Source organism: Macaca thibetana, chromosome 5 (genome assembly GCF_024542745.1).
Source record: "Macaca thibetana thibetana isolate TM-01 chromosome 5, ASM2454274v1, whole genome shotgun sequence".
In the NCBI taxonomy this organism is placed as follows: domain Eukaryota; kingdom Metazoa; phylum Chordata; class Mammalia; order Primates; family Cercopithecidae; genus Macaca; species Macaca thibetana.
Window position 1 is genome coordinate 24,765,799 of NC_065582.1, and position 15,063 is coordinate 24,780,861.

Sequence of the window (15,063 nt, forward strand, 5' to 3'; positions counted from 1 at the left end):
AAGGTGGGCAGATCACTTGAGGTTAGGAGTTTGAGACTAGCCTGGCCAACATGGTGAAACCTGTCTCTACTAAAAATACAAAAATTAGTCAGGTGTGGTAGTGTGCGGCTGTAATCCCAGCTACTCCAGAGGCTGAGGCAGGAGAATCGCTTGAACCCAGGAGGCGGAGGCTGCAGTGAGCCAAGATTGCACCATTGCACTCCAGCCTGGATGACAGAGCAAGACGCTGTCTCAAAAACATAAAAAATAAAAAAATAAAGAAAAAAGAAAAAGAAATGGGGAGTGATTCAGCTTTATTTTCTTCCAAATGGCTGGTGGGTTTTCTCAACATCATTATTAAATTATCCATCAGGCCGGGCGTAGTGGCTCACACCTGTAATCCCAGCCCTTTGGGAGACTGAGGCAGACAGATCACCTGAGGTCAGGAGTTTGAGGTCAGCCTGGCCATCATGGTGAAATCCCATCTCTGATAAAAATACAAAAAAATTAGCTGGGCGTGGTGGCAGGTACCCGTAGTACCAGCAACTTGGAAGGATGAGGCAGGAGAATCGCTTGAACCTGGCAGGTAGAGGTTGCAGTGAGCCGAGATCCTACCACTGCACTCCAGCAACAGAGTGAGACTCCATCTCAAAATAAATAAACAAATAAATAATTAAATAATCCATCAACTGGGGATTACTCTTAAAAGAAATGTAAAAGTCAAGTTGGAAAGGAACTAGGCCCCTTTGATTCCTAGAACGGTTGGTTATATAAAGACTCAGAAGAGTGAGCTTCCTGAAAGAGGGCAAAGCCTTGTATAGTTTGGAATTGAATCAGAGCCGGATTAGGGAGCAACTGCTCAGCTCAGTGTAGAGAATCAAAATAATTATTTTATAAGTTATTTGGGGATACCTTCAAATATTCTTTTAGACCTCAACACACAGAATTATGAACTGTAAAAGAAAAGTTTTACTTCTTAACTGTCTAGATCTTAATTAAAAGAGATATCACTGCAAAGCACTTAAAGCCCCATCTTCTGATTATTTCTGAAATAAGGAGGTCCTCCATGAGAATGCTGCCGACTGCTTGGGCTGGATGCCTGAGCCTGGTACTTGGCATTAAAGAAGAATCAGGAGTGAGTGGCGATTAGACAAGGTCAGCTCTATAATCGCTAAGTAGTAGCTTTGAGTTTCATGAAGGTTACAGAATTCATTTTCACCCTGAGTTTCGGTGTGTATGTTCTAAAAACTTGCAGAGAAATCATGGTTTTGGTCTGAAACTTCACATATTTGGTGTCTATCCAAACATAAATTACTTTTAGGGTTTTTAGCGAACTTTTTTTTTCCCTCCTGAATGAGTCAGTGAAACAAACAAACAAAAAAAAAACCCTCTGCCTTCAAAAATAAGTGTGTTTTTAAATGCCAGGATTTGAGATCATAAGAACTTTAGGAGAAAACAAACAATAATGAGAGGGCAAGTACTGGATATCAAGCCTGAAACTTTACAAGCCCTGAGACCTCTAACAGAGTCTATTATCACTCAAATGTGAAATGTTTGGTTACAACTGGATTTGTGGTACAGGTGCTTAGAAAGATACAAACATTTATGAAACAAAAAATGGAAACTGGAATGTTTCCAATTGCTTACAATATCCTTAAATTTCTAGAAAAAAATTTCTAGAAAAAAGTACACAAACTAAATATAATTTGATATACTAAAATAACTATTGACCACCTTTTTTTGTCTGTTCATTGAAAGAGAAGTTTTTAATGGCATCCCTCTGAGTATCTAAGAGAGATTTAGCTACAAAACATTATCCAAAGACAGAATTTTGGACATCTGCATTTCTGACAATGGCATAGGGCAGCCTAAGAGAATTGTAGAAATATTTAGCTAGGGTCAACTTGTTCTAAAATTTTATATCAAAGGCAACTTAAGGAAAAAAATAAGTATGGGAGGTGGTGAATACATTAATTAGCTTGATTCAATCATTCTGCAATGTATCCGTATACCAAAACCTCATGCTGATCATCATAAATATATATAACTTTCATTTATTGATCAAAAATACATTTAAGCTGAGCACAGTGGCTCATGCCTGTAATCCCAGCACTTTAGGAGACCAAGGTGGGAGGATTGCTTGAGCCCAGGAGATCAAGACCAGCCTTGGCAACATAGTGAGACCTCCATCTTTATTCAAAAAATAAACAAATAAATCCATTTAAAAGGCAGATTAAAATCAGTATCAGTAAAGAGATCCTGCTTTAAAACTAACAAAAATATCAATTAAGTACTGATTACTTGTATGACATGTTACGTTATGCTAGGCTGAACAATAGAAGTCATAGTGAATAAAGGACAGAATTTGATGTTGAAAAAAATCAATGAGATATTATTAACATTTCAATATTTGTGATCAGGAATGAGCACAGTGCCTGGAACAATGCTGATGGTGACAACACTTACAGGAAAGATGGGGCTTCAGTCCAGAATCTTCTAATGGTGAACTGTTTGGTAGCACAGAGGTGGAAAGGTGTGATATCTTTCCTCCCCATCACAGGGTCATGGCTGACACTCCCATAACAAAAGCCAGGTTAACAAGAGAAATGCATAACAGATTTATTTATTTATTTATTTAAGATGGAGTCTTGCTCTGTCACCCAGGCTGGAGTGCAGTGGCACGATCTCGGCTCACTGCAACCTCTGCCTCCCAGGTTCAAGGGATTCTCCTGCCTCAGCCTCCTGAGTAGCTGTGATTACAGGTGTGTACCACCATGCTCGGCTAATTTTTGTATTTTTAGTAGAGATGGGGTTTCATCATGTTCGTCAGGCTGGTCTCGAACTCCTGACCTCCTGGATCTGCAGCCTTGGCCTTCCAAAGTGCTGGGATTACAGGCATGAGCCACCAAGCCCGGCCGAGCATAACAGATTTATTTAATCCAAGTTTTAGGTGACCCCAGAGCCTTTAGAAATAATGACCGAAAGACTCAGGGAAAGCTGTCTATTCTCGTGCTTGGGTTTAATGAAGAATGTGCAGTTGTGTAGAAATGTGACCGAACAAAAAGGGAATGAAATGACAAGAGACTGAGTAGGGATAAGAATTTACAAGCATCTACTTTAATGCTTAGTACCAGGGTCAGCGAGGCCTGTCTGTTCAAAAATCTTGACCTCTCTGTGTGGCATTCCTTCCTCCCAGGAGTAAGGCAGGACCCTTTCTAGAATAAAGGTCTTATGACAAGGTAGGTCACATAATTTCTTTATGGCCAGCTCCTACATAGAAAGGTGGGGGAACATTACAGTAATATTTCTAGTTTCTATGATGGGCCTTGGGGAAGAGGAATTCTAGTTTCCATGGCTTGCCTTGGGAGAGAAAGGGGAGCAGGAGACAAGAGGGTAGGGGAAAGTCATAGAGAAACTTTGCTTTCGAGGCCTTGCCAACGTGTCCTTCACTTCAAGTACTCAGCATGTAAAAGCACTATACTTTGTGATATTATCCTCTTTTTTGTTGTTGTTGTTGAGACAGTGTCTTGCTCTGTCACCCGGGCTGGAGTGTAGTGGCACGACCTCGGCTCACTGCAACCTCTGCCTCCCAGGTTCAAGCAGTTCTCGCGCCTCAGCCTCCTGAGTGGCTGAAACTACAGGCATGCATCACCACACCTTGTTAATTTTTCTATTTTTGATAGAGACGGGGTTTCACCATTTTGGCCAGGCTGGTTGCATGTTTAAACTTTTAAATCTGAAAAGAGTCTTGCTTTGTTGCCCAGGCTGGAGTGCAGTGGTGCAGTCTCTGCCCCTGGGTTCAAACCATTCTCCTGCCTCAGCCTCCCGAGTAGCTAGGATTACAGGCGCATGCCACCATGCTGGCTAATTTCTGTATTTTTAGTAGAAATGGAGTTTCGTCATGTTGGCCAGGCTGGTCTCAAACTCTTGATGTCAGGTGATTCGCCCGCCTTGGCCTCCCAAAGTGCTGGGATTACAGGCGTGAGCCACTGTGCCTATCCGATATTATCTTCTGAGCCCCAACTGTAGGAAAACAGCTTCTCTCCTCCTTTCCTTACTCCTCATAAGTAAATAAATGGAAGAATCTTCACCAAAAGATCTTTAGTCATGCAAAATTGAAGTGTCAGATACTTTATAATTTATTTACAGGGCTATGCTTATATAAATTGCTTTAACAGTCATTAGAGCATTATATGGGCTGAGATTTTAGTACTATTTCCCTGTGAGGACTTAAGTTTTAATTCCTGTATATTATCTATGCCTGAAGTACTATACAAATACATTGCAGGGAGGGGTACATTTTGGACAGAGTTCCACAGAGTCCTATTCCTGCACCTAACCCATGGTTTCTGCATGTATTCCCTGAGAAAGAATATGGATGACTTTTACTGGCAATTATATACTTTCCTTTAACTTTTCACGTAGACATGCTAAACATGAAATAGCAAGGCAAGGTCTAGACCAAATGGTAAGACGAGATGGATCTTGGTCCCCTTCTTCCTTCTATAGAGTCACCCTTGATTTTTCAGAGAACATCCTCTCCTCCCACTCATCATTTTTCCTGGCAGTCAAGGTCTCCTACTGAAGTGCACCTCTCTGTCCGACAACCTCACTCCCCAGCTCCACCAATCTCCTTCTATTAAACTTGTAAAGTTCAGAATTCTATTTCCTGGTTTATACCAGGTAATCACAGATTATTCCTACCCTAAAGTGTAAGCAAGCTCTTTAGCCTATCTTTTCCCTTTAGACTTTATTTTGAAAAATTTCAAACTGTAGAGGAAAAAATTTGCTGGCCGGAAGCAAATTTTATTACTAAAAATACAAAAATTAGCCAGGTGTGGTGGTGGGTGCCTGTAATCCCAGCTACTTGAGAGGTTGAGGCAGGAGAATCGCTTGAACCCGGGAGATGGTGGCTGCAGTGAGCTAAGACCACGCCACTGCACTCCAGCCTGGGCCACAGAGCAAGACTCTGTCTCAAAAGAAAAAAAAAAATTGCTGAACTACTTACATAACGTATTTTTAATATATTATTAAAACGGGTCTGGCATGGTGGCTCTTGCCTGTAATCCCAGCACTTTGGGAAGCTGAGGCAGGAGAATCAGTTGAGACCAGGAATTCAAGACCAGCCTATAGTTAACCCTGTCTTTACAAACAAAAAACAAACAAAAATGATTATGTATGTTAATAATGCCTTAATAAATCTCATTTAGAAAGAAATGACTAACATTTGCTTAGTGCTTTGTAGAGACAACACTGTAGAAAGAGCATTACATGCATTATTTTATTTAATAGAAAATCTCTGGCCAGGCGCAGTGGCTCACGCCTGTAATCCCAGCACTTTGGGAGGCCGAGGTGAGCAGATCACTTGAGGTCAGGGGTTTGAGACCAGCCTGGCCAACATAGTGAAACCCTATCTTTACTAAAAATACAAAAATTAGGACCGGGCATGGTGGCTCTCGCCTGTAATCCCAGCACTTTGGGAGGCCGACGAGGGCGGATCTCGAGGTCAGGAGATTGAGGCCATCCTGGCTAACAAGGTGAAACCCCGTCTCTCCTGAAAATACAAAAAACTAGCTGGGCGTGGTGGTGCACACCTGTAGTCCCAGCTACTTGGGAGGCTGAGGCAGGGGAATCACTTGAACCCAGCAGGTGGAGGTTGCAGTGAGCCAAGATGGCGCCACTGCACTCCAGCCTGGCGCCAGAGCAAAACTCCATCTCCCCCGCCCCACCAAAAAAATGTATGAGTGCATACATTCTAACTGATATCAAAGTTCTCTCCGGGAGCTGGTAACAGAAAATTTCTTTCCTTGTTTGCTTACATTTTTACAATCATGAACTTTTCAGAAAATGTCATTTTAGTTTTCTCTTTTTGAAATTCAATTTTAAAAGAAACAAGGGCCCAGTGGCTCACGCCTGTAATCTCAGTACTTTGAGAGGCTGAGGTGGGAGAACTGGCCAGGAGGCCAAGAGTTCGAGACTACAGTGAGCCACGGTCGTGCTAGGCCACTCCAGCGTGGGCGACAGAGCGAGACTCTGTCTTAATAAACAAACGCCGTAAACATTCCGAAGTGCTTTGTTTCCCATTGGAGAAATCTATAAATATGTCATGGAAATTGGAATCTTTATTCTCCTCCTGTCCCTCTGCTGGTGGAGGATTTTACCGCTGGTTCTACCTAGGCGTAGAGCTGTGTCTGCAAACAAAAAAACTAGGCAAGACCGAAAAAAATTAATGTTCTTAAAATATGCAAGTGGAGCCCGAAAATAGTTAAATTCTTGGACTAGGAAGGCATCCTTTAATGCCCAGGTCTCTGGGTAAGAGCGCACCGAGCCGCTGCGGCCAGAAGCCCCAGGGACCGAAGTGGTTCAGGCGGTGGCCAGCACCCACAGTCCAGGTCTTCTGGGCCGGCACGCCCCTCCCACCATCTCAGCCAATCGGAGCTAAGGGGGCGGGGATGGGCCAGCCGGAGGCGGGACGGACGCAGGAGGGGGTGTGTCTGGGGCGGGGCCTGGCAGGTCCCAGAAGGTGGCAATTTTCGCGGCCAGGGGCTTCTAGGTCCCGGTGGAGAGGCCGGGCTGGCCGGGGCTTCGGCCTCCGGCGTCGGGAAATGGCGGCGGGGGGCAGGATGGAGGACGTGAGTGCACGGAGGTGGCGGGCGGCTGGCCCCGGAATCCCCTTTTTCCTGTGCCGGGGCGCACGGGGCGGAGACTCAAAGAGGGAAGCCACCCTTGGCGAGTGCGGCCGCGGCGGGAGGGGGCGCCGCCTGTGCCGGGGAGGCCTGGGCGCGGGGCTATGGGAGGGCGCCGGCGCCCTTGGGATCCGCGACACGCTAACTCCGGGCTAATTTTCCTGGTGGAGGCTGGGGTGGGGTCCTGGGCGGTGGGCGCGCGGCTCTGGGGGTCCCAGGCTGGCGCCCAGCCCACGTGCGGGTTACGTCTTTGATCCCGGAACTGGCAGCTTCACGTGATGCGCGCCTGGCCTGACAGCCTTTCCTCCCCGCGAGTCTCTGGGAGCTGGGCCACTGGGTTCCGCTCGGACGCCCCAGGGGCGCAGGGGGCGAATCTCCCTTCCTGGTGGGGTCCCTTGCCTTGGCTCTAGAGGCTGTGGACTTGGAGTGACAGCGACGCTCGGGCCGGGCGCCAGCGTCCCGCAGACCTGTGGCTATCATCGCCTGGAAACCCATACGAGAGAAAAAGTGTCATGTGCTGTTTTGAATTTAGCATGGTAGGAATGCAGAGGTTTTTAAATCTTTGATAGATTCAAACCAGATTACCAAAAAAACCAGTGGCCTAGTTTACAGCGTGTATAGTACAGAATGGTAACATAATTACAAAAATCTTATTTCTTTGCTTCAGTATCATAAGGTGTTTTTAGGGGAAACATGTATGTATGCCCAGAATTAACTGGAGTTTCCACTGGAAAGTAATAAAATTTTTCCTCTTGAGAAATGCAAAGTTGACAGTTATATTAAAGCACTAATTTGGGTTAATAAATTAGTAGGAATATTACTGTGATCCTGTCACTGAATGAGCTGCATCAGGAAAAGGAAGAGAAACACGAAACAGTTCCAGCACTTCGGTAGCTTAGATTCTTGTGCAGTGAATCTTGATGAAATAAAGACCAAACAATTTCTAATGAAACTAAAATTTTCTATTTTTTCCAGTTGAGAAAATGGAAAATTAACTGTAAGACCTGTAAGTAGATTTGAGACTCCTATATATTTAAAGCAAAATTCATTGTTTCTGAGTTTTTAAGGCTGAGCTTCATGAGCTGACAATGTATGGAAAAAAACGAATACGTAAGAGGAAAATGAGAGACTCTTAGAAAAACACATGCAGTAAGTGCTTCTTGGTTGATGCTAAGCTGCTCTAGGGTTCTTGGATCTGTAGCTTTTAGTTGTAGGATGCATACAGTACTAGAAATCTGCTTCCTCAAACACTGGAGACTGGGGGTGGTCTGGGAGACTCATGCCTGTAATCCCAGCACTTTGAGAGGCTGAGGCAGGCAGATTACCCGAAGTCAGGAGTTTGAGACCAGTCTGACCAACATGGCAAAACCCCGTCTCCACTAAAAATACAAAAATCAGCCAGGTGTGGTGGTGGGGGCCTGTAATCCCAGATACCGGGGAGGCAGGAGAATCGCTTGAACCCAGAAGGCAGAGATCAGAGATTGCAGTGAGCCAAGATCGCATCACTGCACTCCAGCCTGGGCGACAGAGTGAGACTCTGTCTCAAAAATAAAAATAAATAAAAATTAATTAGAGATTAATGTTTTGCCACCAACCACATATTGGAGTCACTTTAGATCTGAGTAAGTTGCCTGCTTTTGGTATTTCGTAGACATGATTTCTAGCCTTCAGGGAAAAGCTAAAAATTCTGGACCATGCCTTAGTTACAGATACTTAAATGAGTTGAGTCAAAGACTTTGTGTTAGTAAGGATTCATTGTTTGCAGGCAGTGAAACCAACTCTGACTAATTTAAGAAAATGATTTATTTGAAAGGCTATAGGGCGAGTATATGCCAAGGCCTCTGAAAGGACCCAAACAAGGGCATCTCAAGGCACTGAAGTGACAGGAGTCCTTTTCAGGGTCTACCCTGGAATGAATCTGCCTAAACCATGATCTTTCTTCTTTTTTTGTATGGAGTTTCGCCCTTGTTGCCCAGGTTGGAGTGCAATGGTGCGATCTCGGCTCACTGCAACTTCCGCCTCCCGGGTTCAAGTGATTCTCCTGCCTCAGCCTCCCAAGTAGCTGGGATTACAGACATGCGCCACCATACCTGGCTAATTTTGTATTTTTAGTAGAGACGGGGTTTCTCCATTTTGGTCAGGCTGGTCTCGAACTCCCGGCCTCAGGTGATCCGCCTGCCTTGACCTCCCAAAGTGCTGAGATTACAGGCGTGAGCCACTGCACCTGACCTCATGATCTTTCTTTTACTGTTCATGGAGAGAGTTGGATTCACCCAACTGTTTTTCGTTCCATGACCACTCCTAGACCAGAGGAGGAGGAAGGGTATTGAAGGATGTTTCCACTAAGACTTAATGCAGAAGTAGACAGTGGGTCCTCAAAGGAAATAGAGTTACTGTCACAGAAGAGGGAATAGGTACCATGTGGGCAAAAACAACGGATATATGTAGTTAATAATGGAAATGGAAAAAACATTTGACTTCAGGAGTCCTCTTCCCCTCAGCCTTCACTTGCAGATGGTAAGTTCATAGAATGACTGGGTGCTGTTTATATGGTTATGCTGCATATTTCCTATAGGATTCATTGGAAAGTAAATACTCCTAAGTGACATAGAGAAGAACCATAGTATAGTCCCCAACTCCTTCAGTGTAGTTAGGAAAAACAAAAGATACACACATGAAAAGGAAAACAATATAAGGCAGCGTAAGAAATATTCCAAATGAGTATTATGGGCAATATGTTTTATAGGAGTTTAAAGCAGAAGGAAAACACTTAACAGGGCCAGTTTTATAGAGAACATAAACTTGGTTAAGACCTTGAAAGATGCATAGAATTCTGAAAAAAGATAGGGGAGGATATTTGTAGGACTCTATAGAAAGCTCATTTAGGCGAGAGAAGAGGGTGCATGAAAGTAATATAGTAGGAAATAAAGTAGATTATTGTCTTATAGTGAAGGTTTCAATGTTAGCTTTGTTTAAATGTCCCAGGTCTGGCCAGGTGCGGTGGCTCACGCCTGTAATCCCAGCACTTTGGGAGGCTGAGGTGGGCGGATCACCTGAGGTCAGGAGTTTGAGACCAGCCTAGCCAACATGGCGAAACCCAGTACCTACTAAAAATACAAAAATTACCCGGGCATGGTGGCACGTGCCTGTAATCCCAACCTGTCGGGAGGCTGAGGCAGGAGAATCGCTTGAACCTGGGAGGCAGAGGTTGCAGTGAGCCAAGATCACACCATTGCACTCCAGCCTGGGCAACAAGAGTGAAATTCTGTCCCAAAAGTAAATAAATAAATAAAAATGTCCCAGGTCTGAAGCATACAAGGAAGTTGAGCAGTCTTTCATTCTCTCAACACACATATTGAACACTTTAGCACCTGCTATGTATCAAGTGTTAAAAGCACAAAGGACATAATATAAAAGAGTCTTTGCCCTTGTAAAGCACATTTTATTCTGACAATTTCAATGCCATGTGCTTAATACGGTAGGTTATAACACAGATGTAACAGAGTTCAGTAGGGACTTCCATTCCCAGCCAACATGGAGTAACTGGGAATAGATCTACCATTCTGCCTGAAACAACCGAAAAACTGATACAACATATGATACAACACTTTGTGAGATACCGGACATCAGACGACGAAGGGTAAGCAATATCAGAGATGGGAAACAAATGCTATGAACCCTATCACTGCCCCGGCTTACTGCCTTGAAAGAGTGTGCAGGTTGTGACAATGAAGGGGGAAGCCAGGCAGAGCCCAGCAGACCTCTAAGTTGAGGATCTAGGAGATTGAAGTAACTAGAGTTCACAAGACAGAGCAGCCAGAGAAGAGAGAGCTACAAAGAGGGGGAACTGAAGGTCTGCACGGGAGCCCCTGTCCCCACCCCTACTAGGCATCCAGTAGAGTGCTAATCAGGGCATGAGGAAGCTCTTGGAGGCCTCGTAAAGAACCACCTAAAAGGATTGGAAGGAACAGTTTTTCAATACAGGGCCAAGAATACTGCCTATTTCACCCACCAGCCAGACAGAACCCTCGTAATTCACAGAGCATGTAGGTAGAGTACTCAGAAAGGTCTTGCCTCAGTAGTGGAGTATAATTAACCTTAGATGAAGCCCACCTAATTTCTTAACAGCAAGACTGTTTCCAGGTGACTTCACTGCACTCCAGAACAAAGTTCACAAATACAGAAACACAGAAAATGGCCAGGCGCGGTGGCTCACGCCCGTAATCCCAGCACTTTGGAAGGCCAAGGTGGGCAGATCACAATGTCAGGAGATCGAGACCATCCTGGCTAACACGGTGAAACCCTGTCTCTACTAAAAATACAAAAAATTAGCCGGGCGTGGTGGCAGGTGCCTGTAGTCCCAGCTACTCGGGAGGCTGAGGCAGGAGAATGGCATGAATGTGGGAGGCAGAGCTTGCAGTGAGCCGAGATTACACCACTGCACTCCAGCCTGGGTGACAGAGCGAGACTCTGTCTCAAAAAAAAAAAAGGAATACAGAAAATGTCCAGCACCCACAGAGGTAAAATTTGCAATATCTGGCATCCAGTAAAAAATGACAAGGCATGCCAAGAGGCAGGAAACTGTGAGCTGTACTGAGTCCACTGAAACTGGTTCAGACATGACATATGCTAGAAATAGCATGTGGACATTAAACATTATTATAAATGTCTTCTATGTATTTAGAAGTTAAATAGAGACATGGAAGATACAAAGTAGACCCAGCTCAAACTTGTATAGATGAAAACTGCAATGTCAGATTAAGAGTGCAGTAGGAATGGTGCTGGGGCTGGGAATGTTAAAATGGCATCACGGAGAAGGCGGTTTTGCTGGGACAAGCGTTTGACAGGTGGGGGGAGGAACAAGTAGAGCTGGTATAGAGATAGAAAGTGTTTCGTGAAAGATAGGTATCATAAGCAGACAGCACCAGGAAGGAGGGAAATGGTGAGAGGCAAATCCTTGCCAGGTGCAGTGGCTCAGGCCTGTAAGGATTGCTTGAGTTCAGGAGTTCAAGACCAGCCTGGGCAACAGGGTGAAATCCTGTCTCTACTAAAAATACAAAAATTAGCCAAGCATAGTGGAGTGTGCATGTGGTCCCAGCTACTCATGAGGCTGAGGTAGGAGGAGCTCTTGAGCCTGGGGAGGGGGGCACGGAGGCTGCAGTGAGCCGAGATTGTGCCACTGTTCTCCAGCCTGGGTGACAGAGTGAGACCCTGTTAAAAAAAAAAAAAAAAAAGTTTGGGCACAGTGGCTCACACCTGTAATCCCAGCACTTTGGGAGGCTGAGGAGGGCGGATCACTTGAGGTCAGGAGTTCGAGACCAGCATGGCCAACATGGTGAAACCCTGTCTCTGTTAAAAATACAAAAACTAGCTGGACAAGGTGTCGGGCGCTTGTAATTCCAGCTACTTGGGAGGCTGAAGCAGGAGAATTGTTTGAACCCAGGAGGCAGAGGTTTCAGTGAGCTGAGATCATGCTGTCGCACTCCAGCCTGGGGGACAGAGCAAGACTCTGTCTCAAAAAAAAAGAAAAAAAAAAAATCCTGAGAAGTAACTTGGGGACAGATTGTAAAGCGACAGACTAAGAATTTGGACTTTGTCCTGAGGATTTGGGGATTGTAATAGGATTATCCAGAGGGACAGAACCAATAGGATATATGTATATATAAAAAGGGGGTTTATTAGGGAGAATTAGCTCACAAGATTACACAGTGAAGTCCCATGATAGGCCACCTGCAAGCTGGGGAAAGGGAAGGAGATAGTGGCTCAGTCTAAGCCCCAAAGCCTCAAAACCAGGGAAGCCAACAGTGCAGCCTTCAGTCGGCAGCCAAAGGCCTGAGAGCCCCAGGCAAGCTGCTGGTGCAGGTTTCAGAGTCCAAAGGCCGAAGAATCTGGAGTCTGATGTCCAAAGGCAGGAAGAAAGGAAGCGAGCATCTGAGGCAGGAAAGAAAGAGAGAGCCAGAAGACTCAGGAGGCTGCTTATACCCCTATTCTGTGCTTTGTTCTAGCTGCATTGGCAGCTGATTGGATGGTGCTCGCCCATATTGAGGGTGGGTCTTCCTCTCCCAGTCCACTGACTCAAGTGTTTGGCTCCTCACACACAATACTTTACCATCCATTTGACTCCTAATATTGACCATCACAGGGAGCTACCCAAAGTTTTTGAGGAGAGAAACATGAATGTTTGTCTTGGAAGAATTTTGACAGCAGTGAAAGAGATTGCCAAGACCAGGAGACTGGAAACTTCTAGTAAAAGGCCAAGAGAAATGGGAGGGCCTGGACTAAGATAGTGAAAATAGAGAGCAAATAACAGGTTTAGGAGTTAGAATGGTAATAATTTTTTCTCTTTTTATCATGTCCCAGCACTGAGTGGATAGAATGGTAATGATTATAGGGGTAGTGTCTTTGTTTGGGTTGCTATAATAAAATACAAATGGAGTAATTTACAAATGCAAATGCATTGCCCACAGTTCTAGAGGACAGGAAGTCCAAGATTAAGGCAGCCACAGAATCAGGAAGTCCAAGATCAAGATGCCAAGAGCCCTGGGGAGGGGTTGCTCTCTGCTTCAAAGATGGCGCCTTCTTGCTGCATCCTCACACGGTGGAAGGTGGAAGGGAGCTCATTTGAGCCTCTTTTCTAAGGGCACTGATCTCATTTATGAGCAAGGAACCCTCGTGGCTTAATTACTTCCCAAAGGAAAGCAGGGGACTACTGTGGGACACCAACATTTAGACCACAGCAGGGTGCAAGTCAAAAGTAAGTTAATGAAAAGGCCAGGTGTGATGGCTCACAGCTGTAATCTTAGCACATTGGGAGTCCACTTGGGAGGATTGCTTGAGGCCAAGAGTTCAAGACCAACCTGGCCAACATAGCGAGACCCTGTTGATTTTTATTTTAAAATTTAAAAAATATTAAAAAGAGAAAAGAGTTAATAAATAATAGTGGCTAAGACTTATTGAAAACTCTCTGTGTGTCAGGCAGTGTTATGAGGACTTGCATGTGTAGTGACTCATTTAGTATTCCTGACAGAGCTACAAAGCAGGTGCTATTATTAGTCTTCTTTTTAGATGGGGAAACTGAGGCATGAGAGGTGAAGTAACTTGCTCTCAGCTAGAAAGCAGTAGAACTTGTGCTTGAATCCAGGCAGTTTGCCCTTAGGAGCCTGCCCTTAACCAAAGCTCTTACTGCCTTTAGTCACAGTTGATCCCCTGTATGTCCTGATAATCTCTTCTGATTAGCCCAGGTCTTTGATGATGATCATAATTGAGTTAGAAAATACTGCGGAGACAGGTTTGGGGCACTCATTCATTCATCTAGCAAATGTTTGCTGAGTGACAACCATGAGACAGTGTTGAGTGCTGGGATTACAAAGACAAGAGGTGTAAAGTTAATGGGTCCAATGAAGTCTAGTGGGGAAGAGATAAGTAAGAGACCATCACAGGATACTATGATAGAAGAGGCAAGCACAGAATGCTTTGAAAAACATGGAGGTGGCACAGTCCAAATTAGGGGTATCCAGAAAGGCCATGTGGTGGGAATTGCCCCTTCTGAGCATGAAAGAATGCATAGACGTTAGCTAAGGGAAGAGTAGATTTCAAGGCTCCAACATCTGCTGACTGAGAATGAGCTAGAGGCAGAGGGGTCTTGAAGAGAACAGGAGTAATCTGAATCGTACCATGAGTTATGGTAAACTAAACAGGAAGCAATCTAGGCATTGAATAAAAGAGTTGGCCAGGCGCGGTGGCACATGCCCGTAATCCCAGCACTTTGGGAGGCCAAAGCAGATGGATCACCTGAAGTCGAGACTTCGAGACCAGTTTGGCTAACATGGCGAAACCCCATCTCTACTAAAAATACAAAAATTAGCCGGGCATGGTGGCGCTTGCCTTTAATCTTAGCTACTCAGGAGGCTGAGACAGGAGAATCGCTTGAACCCAGGAGGCAGAAGTTGCAATGAGCTGAGATTGAGCCAGTGCACTCCAGCCTGGGCAACAGAGCAAGACTCCATCTCAAAAAAAAGCCAAACAAACAAACCAAACAACAACAACGAAAACAATTGCAGAGCAGTGTTGAATACTTGCTACTGGAAATCGAGGAGCCCACTCCAGAGCTAGGTTACACCCCAGATTACTGTCCTTATCTTTGTAATCTTAGCAACCAACAGCCATCCCTTACATAATTTTTCCTACTCCCTACTTCTTCCAAAATAAAGAGCTCTCATTCTATGTAGCCAAATCCTATTCATGAATCCTTCATTTCTGTCTCATTGTAATGCAATTAACTGACCTGAATTTTTTGTCATTGTCTTCTGTGCTTTTCATTTGCTGACTTATTATGTACTTCCCACGCACCATATCCTTTTTTCTTTTTTTTAACATGTGGTGAGAACACTTAAGATCT

General features: G+C 44.7%; 1 protein-coding gene across 1 annotated transcript in view; it reads left to right on the plus strand.

The window, feature by feature from the left end:
* Positions 1 to 6,719: 6,719 nt before the first annotated feature.
* TMEM192 (transmembrane protein 192) overlaps positions 6,720 to 15,063 on the plus strand; it is a 41,569-nt gene continuing 33,225 nt past the window's right edge. Inside the window, exon 1 of the mRNA XM_050791838.1 lies at positions 6,720 to 7,201. Within this exon, the coding sequence (XP_050647795.1) occupies positions 7,178 to 7,201 (24 nt within the window). The 5' untranslated portion in view covers positions 6,720 to 7,177. The remainder of the gene's footprint in view (positions 7,202 to 15,063) is intronic.